Source organism: Hypomesus nipponensis, chromosome 1 (assembly GCF_054491055.1).
Source record: "Hypomesus nipponensis isolate SF chromosome 1, ASM5449105v1, whole genome shotgun sequence".
Classification (NCBI taxonomy): domain Eukaryota; kingdom Metazoa; phylum Chordata; class Actinopteri; order Osmeriformes; family Osmeridae; genus Hypomesus; species Hypomesus nipponensis.
This window is the reverse complement of record NC_140361.1, coordinates 7,148,289-7,167,326: the sequence shown is the minus strand read 5'-3', so window position 1 is coordinate 7,167,326 and position 19,038 is coordinate 7,148,289. Positions and strand designations below refer to the sequence as shown.

At 43.4% G+C, this 19,038-nt stretch overlaps 3 protein-coding genes and 1 long non-coding RNA gene across 4 annotated transcripts; 2 read left to right on the top strand and 2 right to left on the bottom strand.

The window, feature by feature from the left end:
- The first annotated feature begins 1,300 nt into the window (after positions 1–1,300).
- On the top strand, positions 1,301–2,972 carry map1lc3cl (microtubule-associated protein 1 light chain 3 gamma, like). The gene is made up of 4 exons (XM_084671072.1): positions 1,301–1,457; positions 1,599–1,654; positions 1,799–1,905; positions 2,034–2,972. Exons 1-4 carry the CDS (start codon positions 1,400–1,402, stop codon positions 2,218–2,220), a joined length of 408 nt encoding a protein of 135 aa, XP_084527198.1. The 5' UTR covers positions 1,301–1,399; the 3' UTR covers positions 2,221–2,972.
- Positions 2,973–5,136: 2,164 nt separating this feature from the next.
- ehd1a (EH-domain containing 1a) lies at positions 5,137–13,625 on the bottom strand. The gene is made up of 6 exons (XM_084670943.1): positions 12,946–13,625; positions 9,861–9,958; positions 7,602–7,843; positions 7,100–7,270; positions 6,631–6,795; positions 5,137–6,055 (listed from the first exon to the last, which is right to left on the bottom strand). Exons 1-6 carry the CDS (start codon positions 13,341–13,343, stop codon positions 5,525–5,527), a joined length of 1,605 nt encoding a protein of 534 aa, XP_084527069.1. The 5' UTR covers positions 13,344–13,625; the 3' UTR covers positions 5,137–5,524.
- A 569-nt stretch (positions 13,626–14,194) lies between these two features.
- LOC146302249 (uncharacterized) lies at positions 14,195–15,606 on the bottom strand. The gene is made up of 2 exons (XR_014756068.1): positions 15,426–15,606; positions 14,195–15,047 (listed from the first exon to the last, which is right to left on the bottom strand). It is a non-coding gene; the product is annotated as an uncharacterized LOC146302249 (long non-coding RNA).
- A 251-nt stretch (positions 15,607–15,857) lies between these two features.
- ubxn1 (UBX domain protein 1) lies at positions 15,858–18,980 on the top strand. The gene is made up of 10 exons (XM_084670823.1): positions 15,858–16,007; positions 16,402–16,464; positions 16,556–16,609; positions 16,720–16,841; positions 17,019–17,112; positions 17,297–17,488; positions 17,586–17,637; positions 17,733–17,852; positions 18,019–18,202; positions 18,448–18,980. The coding sequence occupies exons 1-10, from the start codon at positions 15,898–15,900 to the stop codon at positions 18,486–18,488; spliced, it is 1,032 nt and encodes a 343-aa protein (XP_084526949.1). The 5' UTR covers positions 15,858–15,897; the 3' UTR covers positions 18,489–18,980.
- The last annotated feature ends 58 nt before the right edge of the window (positions 18,981–19,038 follow it).

The following is a 19,038-nucleotide window of genomic DNA, read 5'->3' as shown; positions in this document are numbered from 1 at the left end:
ACGAGTGTGCAACATTTGTTACAGTAGTTTGTAGTTTGTTACACACTTATAACGTGTTTTTGTCAATTTGATCTATTTGAAAGGTATATTAACATAGCCTACAATACTAGACTATAGGCCCTATATGCAGGCCTATCTAAACTTCAGACAACTTAGGCGAACATTTTGATCAGATACACATGATACACAGATACATGTGACAGATAATGCTAAAATGTATAGCCTTAAAAAATACTACATATAGCCTAATTGTAGTATAATCTAATAGGCTTTTTGGAGTACCTGTATTTAGATTTACCACTCGGAGTAGGCGTAAACGACACGTCCACCTTGAAATCTCAAACCTCTGCAATGTCAATCGTAAACCAGCAGAGAGCGACCTCTGTCTGTGAAAAGCGGGTTGACCTACTCTAACAACAGACAGGCATGCTATTCGTCGTTACCCTGAGAATCTTTTCATTTAATTCAATCAAAGAGGCGAGTTGGTCCACAGTTCCTATTTACACAGGTTAAAACAGACCTGGAAATGTGAATGCTTTGTGAATAAGAATACAGTTGGCTAAGTGATTCAGATCCAGTAGTGGCCTGAATTCGCACGATTCCAAGACTTCAGGCCATTGCTTACACTGATTTTGAAAGTGGAGCAACTCAGCATTCTCCTGGACAGCATTCTCCCCCAATCTTACCCAACTAATTTCTTCCGGTGCTTCAAGTGTCGTAATAACCATAATAAATAACCAAACACGCATTCGTTTAGAACCGTTGCATGGGCAATAGTCTGGTCAGCTGGATATTTACGGGTGAACATGTAGAGGTGTGTGCCAGTGTGTTCTCTCGTGTTTGTTTGTGGGTGTGTGTGTGTGTGTGTGTGTGTGTGTGTGTGTGCGAGTGTGTGTGTGTGTGCGTGCGTGTGTGTGTGGGGGGGGAGTCTCTTTAACATAGAAAGAGAAAGTGCATTTGAGAGGGCTATGTAAAAGCAAGGAATATATCTACAAATAGAATTAGAAGAATTAGAAGAAACAAATACAGAAGTGCCTTACTAAACTCTTCTGTAAAAGCATGTGCATACAATGTCTGAGATAGGTGTCAGAGGCGGCTCTGAGATAACTTGTATGTGTGAAACTGATTTAAACCAATGATGAGAGCAGGCCTAATTCAAAACTGCTCATCAAGACGAGGAGCGTGGCTTTGTTTGTCCATGTAAGCATATTTACATAGGACAGTCACATTTCGACCCCTCCCAGACATTGACCCTATATAAGCCAACGGTGCGCGCTGCTTCAGTGTAGTTTGTACTGACTTCCACCCGAGGGGACTACCGTCAGCCCGGGAAAGACCGTCACCGGCGCAATCCGTTGCACCGCTACCATAGGTTTAAGTCAACTACCACAGAAGAATCATGCCTCCTTTTGAGAAATCTATGGAATTGATGCCTTTCAAGCAAAGGAAATGCCTTGGTGAGTTTTGATTGTATCCTGATGTCACGTAGATAAACAATATAATGTAGCATATACTGTGTAAAGCTGCATGATCCTAATCTATCCTAAAATCTATCCTACTGTACAATGTATGACGAAACATTTGTTGTGCATTTATAGCAACAAGACAAGATGAAGTGTGCAGTATCCGCTCTAAATTCCCAAATAAGTTGCCCGTGAGTTCTTTTTCTATTTTGAACACTTTTTTGCCTGTTGGTTTCTTACACTTTAAATACAATATGTAGCCAAATGGTAGGCTTCCTCCTTTACTAATGCAGGTGTTTTCATTAGTCATATGTTTGTGTGCTGTGGATGAGCAGGTAATTGTGGAGCGATACATCCGTGAAAAGACCCTTCCCCTTTTGGACAAAACCAAATTCTTAGTTCCCTTCGAGCTTACCCTGGGTCAGTTCCTCTGTCTTCTCAGGTGAGAACCCATGAGTGGAAGACTAGAGAAAGAGACATTTGTTATGGATAACCTGTGAATAAACCATGAATGGGTTTTAATGTTAATTCTCTTTGATCTCCCCTACTCCTTCCCTTCTCCCGCCTTAGGAGTAAGATCGACCTGGAGGCCACCGAGGCTCTCTACCTGCTCGTGTCTGAGAGGAGCATGTCCTGCATGTCCTCCAGCATGGGAGAGGTATATTCCCAGCACAGCGACCCCGATGGCTTCCTCTACATCACCTACGCCTCACAGGAGATGTTCGGAGGGGACCCGTCTACAGCTCCACCCTGCTGAACCCGACACCCTGCCACCACGTCCCGGCCCCCTGTCCCGGGTCCCTGTATCTTGCAGCCCTAACTAGAACTACCTCACGGCCCTCCACAAACCCTTGTGATTTGCTGTACCTTAAGCTGTAACAGCACTTGGTGCGTCTCCCAGGTGGTTTATTTATTTGAGCCTGACCGAGATTGGACAGGGAAGACTCTTCCTGACTCAGCTTAATGGATTGATTACATGATTAATTTTGATTGCTCAATTGATTGATTTAGTAGGCTCAGGGGATAGTTTGGGAGAGGAAAAAGAAAGACTAAGCCAGATTAAGTTGAATATCAGTAGATTTCTTGTCTTTAGATTGTATAGAGGGGATACCCTTTGGGTGCTTACTGAGCAGTGACTTCAATGAAATGACCCCCTGATAGGATGTTGTCACACTCCCAAGATGCACTGGGGCCCTGCATGTGTTTTGAGAGCTCACAGGGTCCCTCCCAAAATATTACTTATCTATCTTCCTCCCCCCCCCCGCCTCCTCCTCCTTAAAGAACAGAATCGGGGAAAACAGGGTTGATTTGTCTGCTGGTAAACAGACTAGAATATAAAGCACTTAACTTCTTCCTAGTCATCTACCACCCTTCATCTTCTTCTCCCCCTAATTTCATTCCCAGAATATGTGAAATAGTTGAGACTAGGTACTCAGTGAATACTTTGATATCAGTACTTGATCATATTGTGCTGCTGTGCTCTGCTGTCAACTCTCTGAGATTTCCCAATAAACCTCCTTAAAAAATATGCTAGTTTGGTGTATGGTTGGATTTTACAGAAATATCAACAGAAATATTTGCATGCAATAGGGTTTAAAACTTTCTGAGCACAGCTTTCATGATATATAAACACTATTGTCGGTAAAATAACACAATCATTCCATATTGACATTAAAATATGTTCACGTTATATCGTTATGATAGAAAATGACACACACTGACCAACACACACTGTGTACACAATAATAACAAACAATATGCTTAGACACACATAGCATACTATGACATGTGTACTGTGACACAAAGTAACAACACACAAAGTACACTGTGACCACTGGGCTACACGGAGAGCTCACATTTTTCTCATCTCTGTCTGAGAAGTGACATCTTTCCACACTTTTCTAGCTGTTATATAACCCTGTGCAGGCAGTTCCCCTGGGGTAGCATGTCAGTGAGGGGATGGGGTGGAAGTGGTTTTTAGGGATGACGAGAAGGACAGGGGCCCACAGACAGGTAGATGGGAGAGGTAAGACAGATGGAGGAACAGCTGGAGATGGGATGAGGGGATGGGACACAATACCAGATGGGGAAAGGGATCAGTCAGACACATTGGGAACTTCAGGAGAGAGGGACAGAACATGATATCCCGAGATAGTGTATGTGAGGGACAGACTGGGGGTGGGAGACGAGAGAGTGCGTTTGGGGGGAGTCAATTAACTGAGGAAAGGGAGACATATTTACCTCCTCACTTCACACTTCTATGAGGATTCTAGCACCGCCAGCATAATGTGTTCTAGAACTGGAATCCACCGGCTTTGAAGACAAGAAGAAAGGTAGAGAATGACACAGGCTTCCTAACAGTAGTGAAATACAACAGCTGAGTGGATATGAAGAGGCATACTGGATTATCCGATGGAGCTACACTATATGTCACTTTGGAGAAAAGTGTCTGCTAAATTACTCAAATGCAAATATAGTAAGTGTGGCAGATTATCAAGTCCACAGTTCGTGTTAGAGCAGAGGTTAAAGCCGAGGTACAAGACACAGTGCAACAACATTAACTTAAATACAACATCACAAAAAGGTAAATCTTGCAGATAGTGTGTATTGTTAGGGTAGTAGAAAACAGGGTAGTAAAATGTCAGCACACAGGTTTATTTGCTTTTACCTAACTATTTATCTGTTCTTTCTGCTTCTGATGCACAACCAAATTTAGTTTGACTGTGACACTGTAAAACCCACCTTTTTTGTGCATCATGTGTATAGTATGTTGTGTGATTTCCCATGAGCATTTGAAACAGTTTACTGCCTTTTACCCTCCATAACTTTATTACTGGATTATTATTGTACGTGCTCCTATCCCTTAAGATAAAATGTGTTGACAAGAAACATCTCCAAAAGTAATCAATAGGTACAAATAAATAAATGCTGAAATACACAGCAGGACAGTGGATGTAAGCACACACACAAACATAAATACACTGTCTACACTGAAGATTTATTTGGACATAATTCACATTCCTGGCTTTGTTCCATGTCCACTTAATGTATGTTGGGTGCCAAAAAAAGGGGTAAGTAAGGATGAGAGACCAGCCGTGAATGACAGGAGAGGCGTGGACTGGCATCCTATGGATGGAAGGTATGTAAACTACCATACAATCAGTCAGTCTTTTTGATAATGTGTTGAGTGAAATACAAGAATCCTCCCTCCGGCCCTGCGGGGGAAGCTGTGTACAGAGCAGGGCCAAGTGAAACTTGTCGGGTTAAGCTTGTTGTTAATGCAGCTTGGGGGTTTCAGTTCCAGAAACGGGTTCACTTGTGCATGAATACATTTGTTGTCTTTCTAAGAGACCTCCCTCTGTCTGTATCTGATTTGTGCTTTTCTCTATCTCTCTCTACATTAAGTCTTACAGCTGTTGATTGCTGTGTGTGTCGTTCCCTGAGTGTGCTCAAGTTGAGAGGTTAATTCACAATTTCTCTCATCAGAGTCTATGGTCAGAAGCTCTGATTGTTGTAAAAGTTCCTTAAAAATGTTACTGATTCGTAGAGCCGCAGACATTTTGATTGCTGTAGTTTCCTTCTTGTGTCTTCAGGTGGCAGCCTGTGCTAAACTTAACAGAATGTACAGTCACTTCAAAATAAAAGCTTTTTCATTATTAAGACGAAACAAACGTGCATTTATAACTATTTATTTAAAGTAATATACGGTCAACAGACAGGAAATACAAAAATATAGAAACAACCATTCTAAAGTTAGATTTTTTTTTCTTCATTGAAAGGATCAACTATTTTTTTTTCTTTGTATCAACATGAACAGAATATTACTTAAAAATTTCTTTAGTTAGGTATTTGATTCTTTTCCCATTCACATCATGCAGTAATAAACCCCATCTTAGGTGTGCTTTGTTCCATTAAGTCCTTTCCATACCTAGACACAACCCCACCCCCAAGTCTCTCTCTGGTGCGTGTGGTTTTAGGCTCCTTCCGGAAATAATTCCTTGTCTCAGAGGTTAGGGGTTAGGTCTGGGCTGGGCCAAAGGAAAAAGTGCCCAGCCGCCAAATCATTCCATCGGCAGGTTGCGCTTTGAAGGTGGAATCAGGTGTTCTGGCAGCTTCCCGGGCAGTTCGTGACCCTCCAGCTTCACCTTGATGAGGTGGTTGGCAAGAGCAAACTCCTCGTCATCCAGGTAGCCGTCCTTGTCCACATCGGCCAGCTTCCAGATCTTTCCCAGTACCGTGTTGGGCAGCTTGGACTTCACCATCTCCTTCTTGACGGCGGCGCCCGACACCTTCCCATTGATGGGTGAAAGCGTGTAAAAGATCTCGTCGTACGATGGCTTGTCGCGGCCAACAACCCATTCCAGCTCGTCAATGCCCTCGCCGGCGCCCTCCCCGTACCCGTGGCCGAACGGGCCGCTCATGGTGCCCTCGAAGGCGCCGCCCTTCACCCGTTGGCTGGGCATGGACGCCTCCTCCTGGCGGACCAAGGTCATGAGGCGGGCGATGTCGTTGGCCAGCATGTCCTCCACATGTTCCAGCAGCTTGGGCTTGATGGCAGGGAACTTGGAGAAGTCATGACCATTCAGAAGGTCCTGAGAGCATGACGGGGAGATTAGAGGCATAGAAGGAGACAGACACAGGCTTGGCAGGAAAGAAACACATCCTTCCAAATGTGTTATCTGAGATAATAGAATAGGCCCAGTAGCACAGACATTCTAGGGCAGCAGAGGAGACAGGAGTGTCAGGACACGTCATGACGTGAATGTGAGCTTGTTTATTGTGCGTCAAATGGCTGAGCGGTTAAGGAATCAGGCTATTAATCAGAAGGTTGCCGGTTCGATTCCCGGTCGTGCTAAATGACTGTGTCCTTGGGCAAGGCACTTCACCCTACTTGCCTAGGGGGGAATGTCCCTGTACTTACTGTAAGTCGCTCTGGATAAGAGCGTGTGCTAAATGACTAAATGTAAATGTCATGTGTAAAGATGGCTTAAAGAACTTTTAAACCTCCAATCTCCTTATTTCTGCCCTAAGAAGAATCTTTGGGCAAAAATCGAATCAAAAAATCCAAGCGTATGTCACCGATGTACATTGACTGTATTTTGCGAGGGAGAACCTGTGGTGTGTGCATGTCTGTATGGAGTCTGTGTGAAGTGGCCTCCCATCTCACCTGCATCTTCTCCAGTTTGGGGAAGTCCCCAGGTGAAATCTGGTACTCTTTCTCGATCTTCAGGTACGTGTCTTTCAGGTTAGCAATCAGCTCCTTCTTTTTGGCCTCCTTCCCAAACACGCTGGGCATGTCCTTCCTCAGAGAGCTGATGATATAGGCATGCACCTGGAGGAGGTTGTGAAATGTTTTGAGACAGTCACAGTTGTTAGATAGGCTTACTGCCAATATGATAAATCTCAAATGGATCTATGAAGTTACCTATTTAAATATAAAAAAAATTGTTGACAGATTTCTCAGTTTCTCAGCCTGCAGAGCAATTACATGAACAAACATATTTAAGGAAGTTTACTGACAAGGAGCATTTGAATACAGACACAGAACTGCATATACAAACAACATCTTTGAGTGTGTGTGTGTGTGTGCGCATGTGGACTATATTCAAGGTAACTTTATTCATACTGGTCCTCACCTTGGCGAGACGCGCCCGCTTGATGAGGTCGTTGAGCTTGCGCAGCGCGGCGTTGCGTGGCAACCCCTGGATGTCCTGGAACAGGTCCTGCTCCTCTGCCTCAAACAGCTTCCTGTTGTCTGCCACCAGGAGGGGCTGGGCCCAGAACGACCCGATGTAGACGCGCACCACCTAGAAACCACCACACAGTCATTATGTCAAGACGGAATGGAACGTTGCAATAGAATGTTGTCAGAGTACAACAACATAATGTGATGGAAGGACCATCTGTTGCAGAACATGGAGAGGGCAGACTTCCCAAACCACAAGTGTTTTTTTCCCGTTTTTGTATTTTTATTGCAGCGCAATATATTGCATGTGTCTGTTAAGCTAGTTAAGGGAATTTGTGCCTTGCTATAGGGCACAGATATAGAAGAGATTGTCGGAACCAGAAACATCAATGAGCGTGAAAGATGCCAACCTCTGGGCGCACCCAAACCCAATCATTCTCCCCCCAACCTACCTCAGGCGTGTTGATGATCTTGCCGAGTGACCACATGAGGGCGCCATACACCCTCATCAGCTGCTGGGTGCTGATCTGGTCGGCCTTGTTGAGGACCACACGCATCTTGTCCTCGTGGTTCTTGAGGGCGCGGATCACCTCCGAGAACTCGTCCGAGATGTCCAGCTTGTGTGCGTCAAACAGCAAGATGATGCGGTCCACACGCTCGGCGAACCACTCCAGTACCGCTGCAAAGTCATACCCTGGAGGAGGAGAGGGGAGCAGAGAGAGAGAGAGAGATAGGAAGAGAGGGAGGGAGATAGTGTGTCAATCGTATACACGTACGGTGGGCTACGTATACTTAAGCTACTGGTGGATGGAAATCCAATGGGTTCTGTTGAGGCAATGACGGTGAACAAATGATAAAAAGACGATGATAATTTAGTTTTTGGCCGTCGGCAGCATTCGACACAAACTCGATCCACATAATCGACTGCCGCTCAAAGCAGAACAAACTCGAGGATCTCGCATGAGTTTCTTTCCAAAATGTCCCTATTTGGACATAAAACGTTTTCATCTATTCTGTTCTGCTCTTATTCAGAGACACTGGGAGCCAGATGAGACTGAAGTTCATAGGGAACACAGAGGCCTCTACAGGAAAACTGGCCCAGATCATCTGGCAAGGGGAATCCTTTCTGTAATAAGAAGAGTAGGACGAGAGAGAAGGCCAAGAGAAGGAGAAAATGAGTTATGGTTTTGATTAGGGCCTGTGTCACTGGATGTGGGAAGAATGCGTCTGGTCTATGGCTTGGCTGCACGGCCACACAGTCAGCGATGTCAGATCCGCTGTGCAGGCATTCCAGCCTGGCTATTGTGCTTTTTTTTGCATGTGATGGACCGTGTGTGAGTGTGACTGAGTGAGTAAGTGAGTGAGTGAGCACATTGAAATAGGGCATTATTCAGACTGAGTGTCTGAGTGTGTGTGTGTGTGTGTGTGTGTGTGTGTCAGAGGTGGAAGGGAATGAAACGGAAAGAAGAAGAGGGAGAAAAAAAAAACACAGTATCACAGCAGAGCAAGTAAGATCAAGGTAGAACAGAGAGAGAGAGAAACACAAGAGAACAACAAAGTAGGGCCAAAAACATTTAGAAAGATAGCGTGAAAACAACAATGCGGAGAGGGAGAGATAGCGAGAGAACCGAGACAGGCAGAGACAGACAGTACGTGAGAGAGCCGTGTGGGGCTAAAGGAGGACCTACAACTCAGAGGGACCCGTGGGATTTGGTGGAGGACATTCCCTCCATGTGGCTCATTAAAAAACAACTGTCCCCCAACGATGGCAACTGCACCCTTCTCCCTGGGCTGACCCTGGCCAGACCCACCCCGCTCCTCCTAACCACAGCACGGACAACTGCTACGGCTTACTCCTCTACCACCACCCCCAGTCATGCTAGTCTATCTGTCGTTGTTTGACGAAACAATGCAGTCAGCCCTGTGTATGCGTGTCTGTACAGTACATATCTGTCTGTGGCATGTGGTGATCATAACACATGGGGGTCATGAATCATTAGTATGCACCTATCCCCAAAGATGACATTGTACCGACCTTAATGGAAAAACTCGTCCTTTCTGATGTTTATCTAAGAGGCCATGGCCATTTGGCTCTCTCTTCACACTATTTCTCATTTACACGCCAAAACAGAAGGAAACCCTAGTCAAATGAGCCTGTGTCATACAGTGTGAGAGCCTGGGTAGTATCAGTCTAGTGTGCAACGCTGGGTTTCTATGATGGTGTGTTTGTGTGTGCTTGTGTGTGCGTGTAGGCAGGGGATATTTACACTTCTGTCACGTTTTTTTTCTTCCAATCAGCTTCCCTTTCACAAAATACCACATTTCGTATCACCCCGGGTTGCGCTATTCGTGGAAAAATACACACTTCTCTTGAGAAATGGAGCGCAAGTCTCCAGAGAGAGGGGATGAATGTGTGTGTGGAATGCTCTTAGCTTCAAAGTGTGGTTTATGTGACCTTAGTTTTCACGGCTGCTCCCTGAAGGGAGAAAGGGAGAGGGGGAGAGGGCTGACAGACAACTCTGTCACCAACTGATGAAACTATAGCAAATGGAGGCTTGTGTGTGTGTGTATGTGTGTGTGTGTATGTGTGTGTGTGTGTGAATTTATGGTATTTGTGTACAGTATTTTGAGTTAGCATATTTACAGTATGAGTAAGTAGTGTGGTGAACTAGAATGTAGTGTATTGTGTGTGTATCATTTGTGGGACTGACCTCTGCTGATTCTTTGTTTCTCCCCTGACAGGATTCCAGGGGTATCGATGATACTGATGCTCTCCAGAACGGGGTTGGGCATCTGAGCACACATGAACCTGCATGGACAGGAGGAGAGATAAAGAGAGAGAGAGACACACAGAAAGAGAAAGAGAGAGAGACACACAGAAAGAGAAAGAGAAAGACAGAGACAGAGACAGAGACAGAGACAGAGACAGAGACAGAGACAGAGACAGAGACAGAGAGAGAGAGAGAGAGAGAGAGAGAGAGAGGGTAAAGGTGAACGAAAAATAGAAAGTAAAGAACCAGTTAAACAAGGTTGACAGTGATGAAAGACAACACTGTGTCTAAACTGAATGTTTGCTTCTGACACATCTTAAGGCTGAAATGAAAAAAGTTAATTGGCTGAGGTCTAGGACATGACTCATTAGAAACAAAGCACGTTGCTTAAACAATGACAACTACAGACCCTTATGAAATTGCGTTAACACAAAAGACACCGTTTACCATATCTGAGCGGGCGTATTATTTACATCATCAAGCCATTTCACATTCAAGGACAATCACAAGGTGGTGTTTCCGGAGTGTACATGAAAAACTACACATGAGTCAGCTGTCTCCTACAAACACACACGCACACACACACACACACAAAGGCTCTGATTGTTTAAAAGCCAACGCTTTGGAGTTCCCATTCTAGAAGCTTCTCTTCCTACCCCTACTACTCTCGTTCACTCACACAGAACTAATATTCAAAACATGGGCCCACGGGCACCAGGGTCACAAGACCTGCTAGCTGGGCTAAGCCTTTAACATTCTTCGCCTTCACCCTGGTGTAGTAGTGGAGTTTAACCTCCATAGAGCTTCTTTAGAGTAGACAGGAAAGGGGAAAAATTGAAGGCCAAACTAGAAGTCAAATTCATAAGGAAAATGAGCCGCGGGTGGTATCGTGTTACAATTGACTGGTGCGCCAAGCATAACAAAAACATTTTTTTTCCTTTCCTTCTCTCCTTTGGCTCAGGCCTGATCGCATATCATTCTTTCCATGCTTGCCCTTTTATCAAGCCTAACATTTTCCACTCAAAGCTCCCAAACCCATGATCGTCCCCACAATCCTCATAAATGTAACCCCGACACACACACACACACACACACACACACACAAACCATGGCCTCAACATCCCAGAATAAATAAGGAAAACACGAGCGTCAACCCTGAGGATGTGGAGCGTGTGTGCTGCTGGAGGGCTTTCCGACACGTTCCCCCCCTTTTCACAAAAAAGTGCTCTTCCTGTGAGCCCCCAGAGCAAAGTGCCGAGTCAGTGTCCTGGAATAACACACGGGCCAGGCCCCGAGCGGAGCGGAACTCCAGCTCTGCTGACTCTCACACTACCAGGCTGGCTAGCTCTACAGTGGACACAGACTCAGAGGCCCCCCTCTGACTGGCAGTCTAGATGGACAACATTTAGCTACAGAGCTGTATAGGGTATAAAGCTAATAACTGGTTATAGAAGTCATCTCAAGTTGAAGACCAATGGTCAATTTTCTTTTTTTCCCACACAATAATGTAATTAATTGAACTTTAATATGAGTTAAAGTGGTCATAGTCTACACAATCACATCAACAGTTGTGTTCATGAGTGGTAGATTAAATCCCATTACCTGAACCACATTACTGCTCACTTCCCCACTGCATGGTCATACTGTAACTGAAACGGGAACTTTAAAGTGTCTCTTGACCTTACAGGTCATGTTTTAAGTAAACCACAAAAGTTGAAAATGACACAATGTTTTAGACCATAGCTTTAACAACAAGTAGCCAGGGAGTAGAACTACCACAGTAGAAAGTTCTACAATCCCAGTAGCTAAGGAGGACAAGAATTTGTAGTCCATCTTCTGCTTTGTCCATGTATCCATTCCTAATCCATCATGGCTCCATCTGAGGCGGTGCCAGATTGAGCTCCTGGTGACTGTGTCCAGAAACCTGACCAGCACTAGTCTGTGTGCACAAGGCCAGGTTTATCTCACCATCTGTTCAGCTTCTGATCAGCTGCAGAGCAGGACTACATTACACAGGATGCTCAACCCTACTAGGGAAGGCAGAACCTTTGAGGGTATTTTGAGAGTTCACATCGGTTTTTTTTCCACCACCACCTCACAAAATCGAACTAGTCCAAGATCATAGAAGAGCAGGGTCATAGATGTGACCCTCTTAAAAGGTCTGATGACAATCTTGACAGCTATTGATGTCACAATCAAGCCCTGTTGACTCATCAAAGTCTATGATGCCATTATGCTAAATGGGAAAGAATTTATGTCATAATACCAACTGGAAAACACCAGAAATCTGATTTCATGATGCCATCAAAACAGATATTTCCTCATGTCCTGAATGTCATAAGAAATATGTCCCATTTTACAACAATGTCATAGTACCAAAGATACCAAAACCTGTAGATTAACTACAATTTCAAAATGCCTTGTCACAGACAGAAGTCTTGATAGAAGTTAGCAACAAACGTGGCAACTGAACAAAAACCTGAGGTTTTAAACTGAGAACAGTTAAGGACACAATCACTCACTAGTATGTTGCTTAGAAACCTGGATAAAAATAATTTCAATTTTCCAGCTATCCAAGTGACATTATAGCCAAGCACATGGCTTGAGGCTAAACTAACATTTGCCAGGTGCATGGAAATGTGTGCTACTTGTGGAGTTTTTTCAATCCTTGTGTGAAGACTCTGTTGTAAAATATAAATTAAATTTGTTTGGTGGAAGGTACTGACCAACGTATTGACACAATCATGGATTCTGATTATCATACTGAGGAAGAAGGGGGGGGGGGGAGAGAGACACTAGGCTAGATTTTATGATAAAAGACAATAGCAGTAGTGGGTGTTTTTATTCCCAACATGTTTAGACTTGATTGTTGATTAGAATGATATTTTATCCACTGCCAACGAGAATATGGACTTGTCACTTGAACGTTGATCTCATTGTACAACATGAATATTTTGCAGTCAAACTAATTTTTTACATTCTACTGAAGCTTTCTAAAAAGCCAACAATTGGGCCACGAGATTACCTGTTAAGGAACGCGTTGCCAAATGCGTTGAGTTTGCGGAAGGGTTTTTTGGGGTCGACTACTAAGGCGTTCCCCGGTATTACACCATCCTGATCGCCGTGCATTACCGCGATGAAAGAATCTGTGGTTGGCTCGGGTCCGATTCTCATCCCTGGAAAGTCTTGCTCCATAAGGTGTCTGATAAATGTGGTTTTTCCTGTTGAGTATTGACCAACCAGGAGAACCATTGGTTTGTTGTCGAAGTCTGCATCCTCAAGTGCAGGTGAGTGGAAGTCATGGAATCGATAAGCGTCCTCCAGGGGAAATAGTTTATTCCGATAAAGTCGCCGCAAACCGTCAGCAACATTCTGAAAAAGTTCGGGGTCTTTTTTCCCGTTTTTATTTGACCAGCTGAACATAGTGGCTAACGTTAGTGACACGAATGGTGTCGGTCGCCCTTATCGAAGTTGGCAACAGAAGAGTGGTAGTAAGTAGGCGAGGTCTTGAAATGTTGATTGTCCCAACCTCCAGAGCAAACTAGCGTACTTTCATTCAAGAGAGAAGACAATTCCGGATTGCTATGGATGTAGCTACTAATCTGTGTGTTGTTTCAATATCCTTCAACCCCCAGTTTGATCAAGCGGTTTAGTTTCTGTGCATCTAAAATCCTTCGCCGTCTGACACTGGCTACTTCTGGGATTGCGGACTGTGACACGCAGAAAGCGGAAGTATAATAAATTATAATTTCAGAAGAAAGGTCCTCACTGGTGTATGAAATGTTATAACCCCTGACATTTAAGGTGGGGGCAGGGGTCATACGCTAACTGAGAGGAATTTATGCCGACAATAACGGCGATAAAAATGTTGATATTGCATGTGTGTGTTCTTCATTAAAGTTGATTCCTCTGAGTGATATAGCTCACCTGACTTGATTTATGTTCTTCAGTGGGCCTACCTCCCTCAAGTCAATAATTGTCACAGAACAAAAAATAGTAAACCCCTTAAATGACACAAATGATTCCGAGTTGTGTTTTTCTTAGTATGTTCCTTGTACCACAGTATTATTATGATTTATTTATAATTTTTGGTTTTTATGCCACTGATGTTACATGTATAAATAACATGGGATTATTCACAATGTGAAATGCTGTACTGTCATGTACCAAAGATGAAAGCAATTCCAATTTAAAGGCACCAATTAAAACAGTACAGTAGGCTATTGTAGTTTATTGTTGTGTGTTTATTGTGAAATGAAAGGGCATACACAGTATTGAAGAGAACATAGACCCACTTTAATTTGAGCACATACAGGTGTGATTGTTACTGAGGGTTACTGTTGTTCGAGATCTGTGAATTGTCTACAGAGATGATACAGGCGTGGAGAAGAGGTGCCTCTCTACACATAACAGCAGCTCCACTGGAACCCTGAGCTATTCCATATGGAGATGCTGTTACAAACAGTGAGACCCACAACCACTAAGTCCAGTGAATTAGAGACAGTTATTTCTAGGAAGAGTAGAGTAATAGTGAGGACTGGTTGCACTTGAATAATGGACTATTCCCAAACCTCAACTTGTGTGATGAATAATAAGTATGTAGTGGGGGAAAATATTTGAGGATATTTGAGCAAATGCAAATGTGTCTGCCCAGAAGGATCTACCATAGGCTAACACTGCTCCCTGTTGGTTATAATGAGTTATTACAATGCAATCTGTAAAGCTTTTGAAGATGTGTAGTACAGGCAATAACACATAAAAGCTCATTTTGTTTATTACCCACCTACGATATAGAGCATATGCCAATAAAATCATGGCAAATCATCCACTGGAGGATTATGTATGCAATGGAGGGTCAATGATCAATTTCATTATAAGTATGAGTTTAACTGACAGAAGTTGAATTAGAAAGATATTTCTCCGTGTTTGACAAAGTGTTATTAAAACTTCAGTAGAACAGCAGGTAGGGAATCCCAACATTATCTGATGATCTGTAGGCAGCTTGATCCGAATCTAAACCATGATGTCATCTCAGACTCCAGATTTGAAATCGCAGTCCTTCCGAGAAATTATCTAGACTTTGACAGTGTGATCTTTAACCCCTAGCCCTCGCCATATATTCCTTGACTGAAAAACAAAACAATAAAACAATTCACCAGCTAGTAAGTGACCTTGGCCCCCTGTTACCTCCTTCAACCTTACTCACCATTAATTCCAGTCTTACCTGTTCCATTTTCTTCTTGTTAATCAGAATAAGTCTAGATTGTGAAATCCCCTCAATATTTAATTATATCTACCGGAAGTACTTTGTGACCAGGTGACGCACTAGGTAACTGTAGAAACATTGCAATCCCCTTATTATAAAATAAATAGGCTAATGACAGCCATACAGCCAATGAGTAAGCAGTCTGCAACAAAAATCTACACATCAATTACTTCTATCTATATTCAATTAAAGTTAGTTTTACTTTACAACCAGTCATTTTTTAATGAACGGATACTCACCCCTTGGAAGCTCAGTTCATTGAGGCTATCCAGGCAACGTGCAGCAGAGAAGTAAGGGAGAGAAGGAGAGTAAATAGAGAGAAAGAAAGAGAGATAGATAATGTAAATAGTGAGAGATAATTAAATGTTTGTGTGTAAGATTAGAAAAGTTATAAATAAATGGATAGGAAGAGTATGAAGAGTGTGTTCAAGAGAGTTGGTTCTTAGCAAAGGGTTGATACCGACGGGAGTGAGCGCTTAAAAGGGACGGATAAATTAATCATTATACTTACAGTAAATATGTAACAAACCCAACCCATAACCTCTACATCCTGTTAATACGCCCACAAAAGTATATAGTCATACAACACTTTCACAAACACACACAGAAATATAGAGAGAGAGAGAGAGAGAGAGAGAGAGAGAGAGAGAGAGAGAGAGAGAGAGAGAGAGAGAGAGAGAGAGAAATGACTTGATCGTGTCAGTACACTAGATGGCAGCAATGACTGTGAATGGGAATGTTTTGGAAATGTGGTCTCTTGTCCAAATCGACTTTCCGTACTTGCATGTGGAAGGGAAGCGGTTTCGACTGTTGACTTCGATGTGAGTAACTGGTTATCAAAGGATGCTATTTAATATTAAATAACAACGCAGTAGAAGATTTAGCCAAAATGATTTGCATGACACAATGATAATCCACACTACACATGATCAATCTGTTCAATATACAGTATTCTGTAGACAGACAGAGGCTAGCAACCTGAAATTAGCCTTGTATTAGCTAGCCACCTAGCTTGCTACAGTTAGCCGAGCCTGGCACAAACAGATCAACAAAATATGAGCTGTGTTTGTTAACTTAGCATCGCCAATTGCTTTATGTTTACTGAAACGTGTTCCGTTCTTATGCCCCCTACCTCTAAGTAAATATGACATGCCATTAAACTGATTTAATTTATCTGGGCAGCAATGTAAGTACAAACTTTCATTTTATTTTCAGCAAAATGGCAGAACAAACGACGCTTGACAGCCTTTTGGAAATGGGATTCGATAGGAATAGAGCGTAAGTACCAGGCAAAGTAATCAAATAGATCATACTTACGTTCTATAACTTGGAATCAAATGTGAATTTGAGTATGTGTCTGTGCCTCCAGAGAAAAGGCGGTGGCACACACAGGCAATCAAGGGATTGAACGTGCTATGGACTGGTAAGTCTAACATGGGTAAAGAGTCGGACCCTGTTGAATTTTTCACAATGACCAGACTTTTCCTTTTCATTGTCTGGCTTTTTTTCCATATGTCTCTGTGTATCCCACAGGCTGATGGAGCATGAGGGTGACCCAGACATTGACGAGCCATATGTACCTCCGGTGGGGAATGTTCTTGGAGGAACAGAAAGCCAGCCTAGCCCAGCTCAACCCTCAACTCAAACAGCTGAAGGTAGGTGGTCCTAAGGGCAATATTGCATCCATATTCCTTGTATGTCACTCTCTTTGCACCACTAAACATCTTTCATGACACATCGCCACCCAAAATATGGAGCTAAAAATAAAGATTCTAATTTACTTCATCATTTATAACTCGTTTCTCCTGTGTCAACCCTCTGGCCATTGACAGAGAGCGGAGAGACTGGAGACATGACTGACATGATCCAGGATGGGAGTACCAAACGGCCAATGACAGAAGAGGAGAAACGGGAGCAAGTAAAGAGGTCAGAGAGCTTCAGTGACTCCTCAAAGCTTTCTTGTACTCACTTGGCTTTATGGAAATGATTGAAAATGGTGGTGGTGTTGAAAGCACAGTACCTCCCAGTAAATCAGAACCATTGGCAAAAAGGTTTTCTGTACCATCTCCATTCATTCTCATGTGCGTGGCCCTGCCTGGTTGCGTCTCAGGTTAGAGGAGCTGATGCGAGTGAAACAGGAAGAGCGGAGAGAGAGGGAGCGAGCAGAGGAGGTGGAGAGGGAGAAGCAGAGGAGGAAGCAGGGCCAGGAGCTGCTGCATATCAAACAGAAGCTGCAGGACGATGAGATGAAGAAACTGGCAGAGCTGCGCAGGAGAGAGAAGATGGAGGACAAAATGGCCAAGTATGATCTATTCTAATATGTTCTACTCTATACCCGTTTCTAGTCTGCTGTGAACTCCATTGTTCATGGTCAATTATTTTCTTGCCTCTCAATGCAGACAGAGGGTCAGAGATAAGATAGCACGTGACAGAGAGGAGAGAGCACAGAAGGTACTAATCTAATCTAGTACAATATTTGTCATGACTTCATCCATCTCTCCCGAAGTACTTAGTTCCCTTAACGTCTATTTTGTTTTCCTTCTCAGTTCGGAGGTGGTTCCTCCAGCACAACAGTCTCCTCCCCCACAGCTGACCCGACCCCCCCCTCACCCACCAGCCAGGGTCCGCCCCCTGCCAAGAAAGATTATGATGAGTGCAGGATACAGGTAAGAGCCACGTGTGTGGTGACAGTGGGGCCCATATGCCAGAGATACCGTTTTCTGGGTTAGACGAGTGTAACCAATTAGAAAAGAAAATGTTTCGAGTCAGAAGATGGACACAACTAACCATTAAGACAGACTGTGGCACAAACACCTCATTCTGCGTCTGTAGGTGCGAATGCTGGATGGCTCAGCCATCACCGCCGTGTTCAAGGCCCAGGAGCCGCTGGCCGCCGTGCGAGTTTACATCCAGGTGAACGGCAACACGGCCGAGGGGCAGGACTTCACTTTGTTGTCGCCGTACCCCCGCCGCGTCTACACCGAGCTGGACATGGAGAAACCACTACGGGAGCTGGGTGAGAGAGAGCCACCACTGTCAACAGGCCTGTACTAGTACACGTTACAGCAAAGCTTCAACTTTTAACAAATGCATTTATAACATGCAATCATCTAAACATGTACTAAATCTAAACATCTTTTTCCTGAAACCTGTTAAGCTTCTTATTAGACATTCTCAAGTTTGGCCACTTGTATCCTTATCCCACAGATCTACGGTCATATTTTTGATGATTTCTGTACCTTCTTTCTCGTCTTGGTTCAGGTTTGGTGCCTTCGGCTGTGCTGGTCGTTGCCAAGAAGTGAGAAGTAGCTAGCCAGGAGAGTAGGCGCTATGAGAGCCTACCTCTTTCCTCCACTCATCACAAATACAGAAGACACAGGACACTGTTCCAGCTAGCAGCTTTGCTATGTTAGCCAACCAACTTTGGCTAAACAAGATAAAACTTATAATTGACAGAATTTTTAAGAATTTTGGTGGCCTGAAGTGTCTTGTAGTCAATTACTATATAATTTTTTATCACTACAATGTTTTGTTAGTTGGCCAATCGGTCAATGCAGTTTTCTGGAACAGTCCTGATATAAACAACAAATCGATCTTCCTCAAACCGTGTTGAACTCAATCTGACTTATGTAGCAACTCATAAGAATTCATTGATTATATAGTAAGACCTTAAGTTAACATGGGTTCCATACAGCAACACATCATATGGAAATGTTTTGTAAATTGAAGAATTTAGTGGTGTACTGATCATTGACACAATCACTATTTGCTTGAATAAAACTGACAGAGCACAATTTTTTTTTTTTAAGTCAAACCTATAATTACTATTAAACTCCAGTACACAAGATGCAG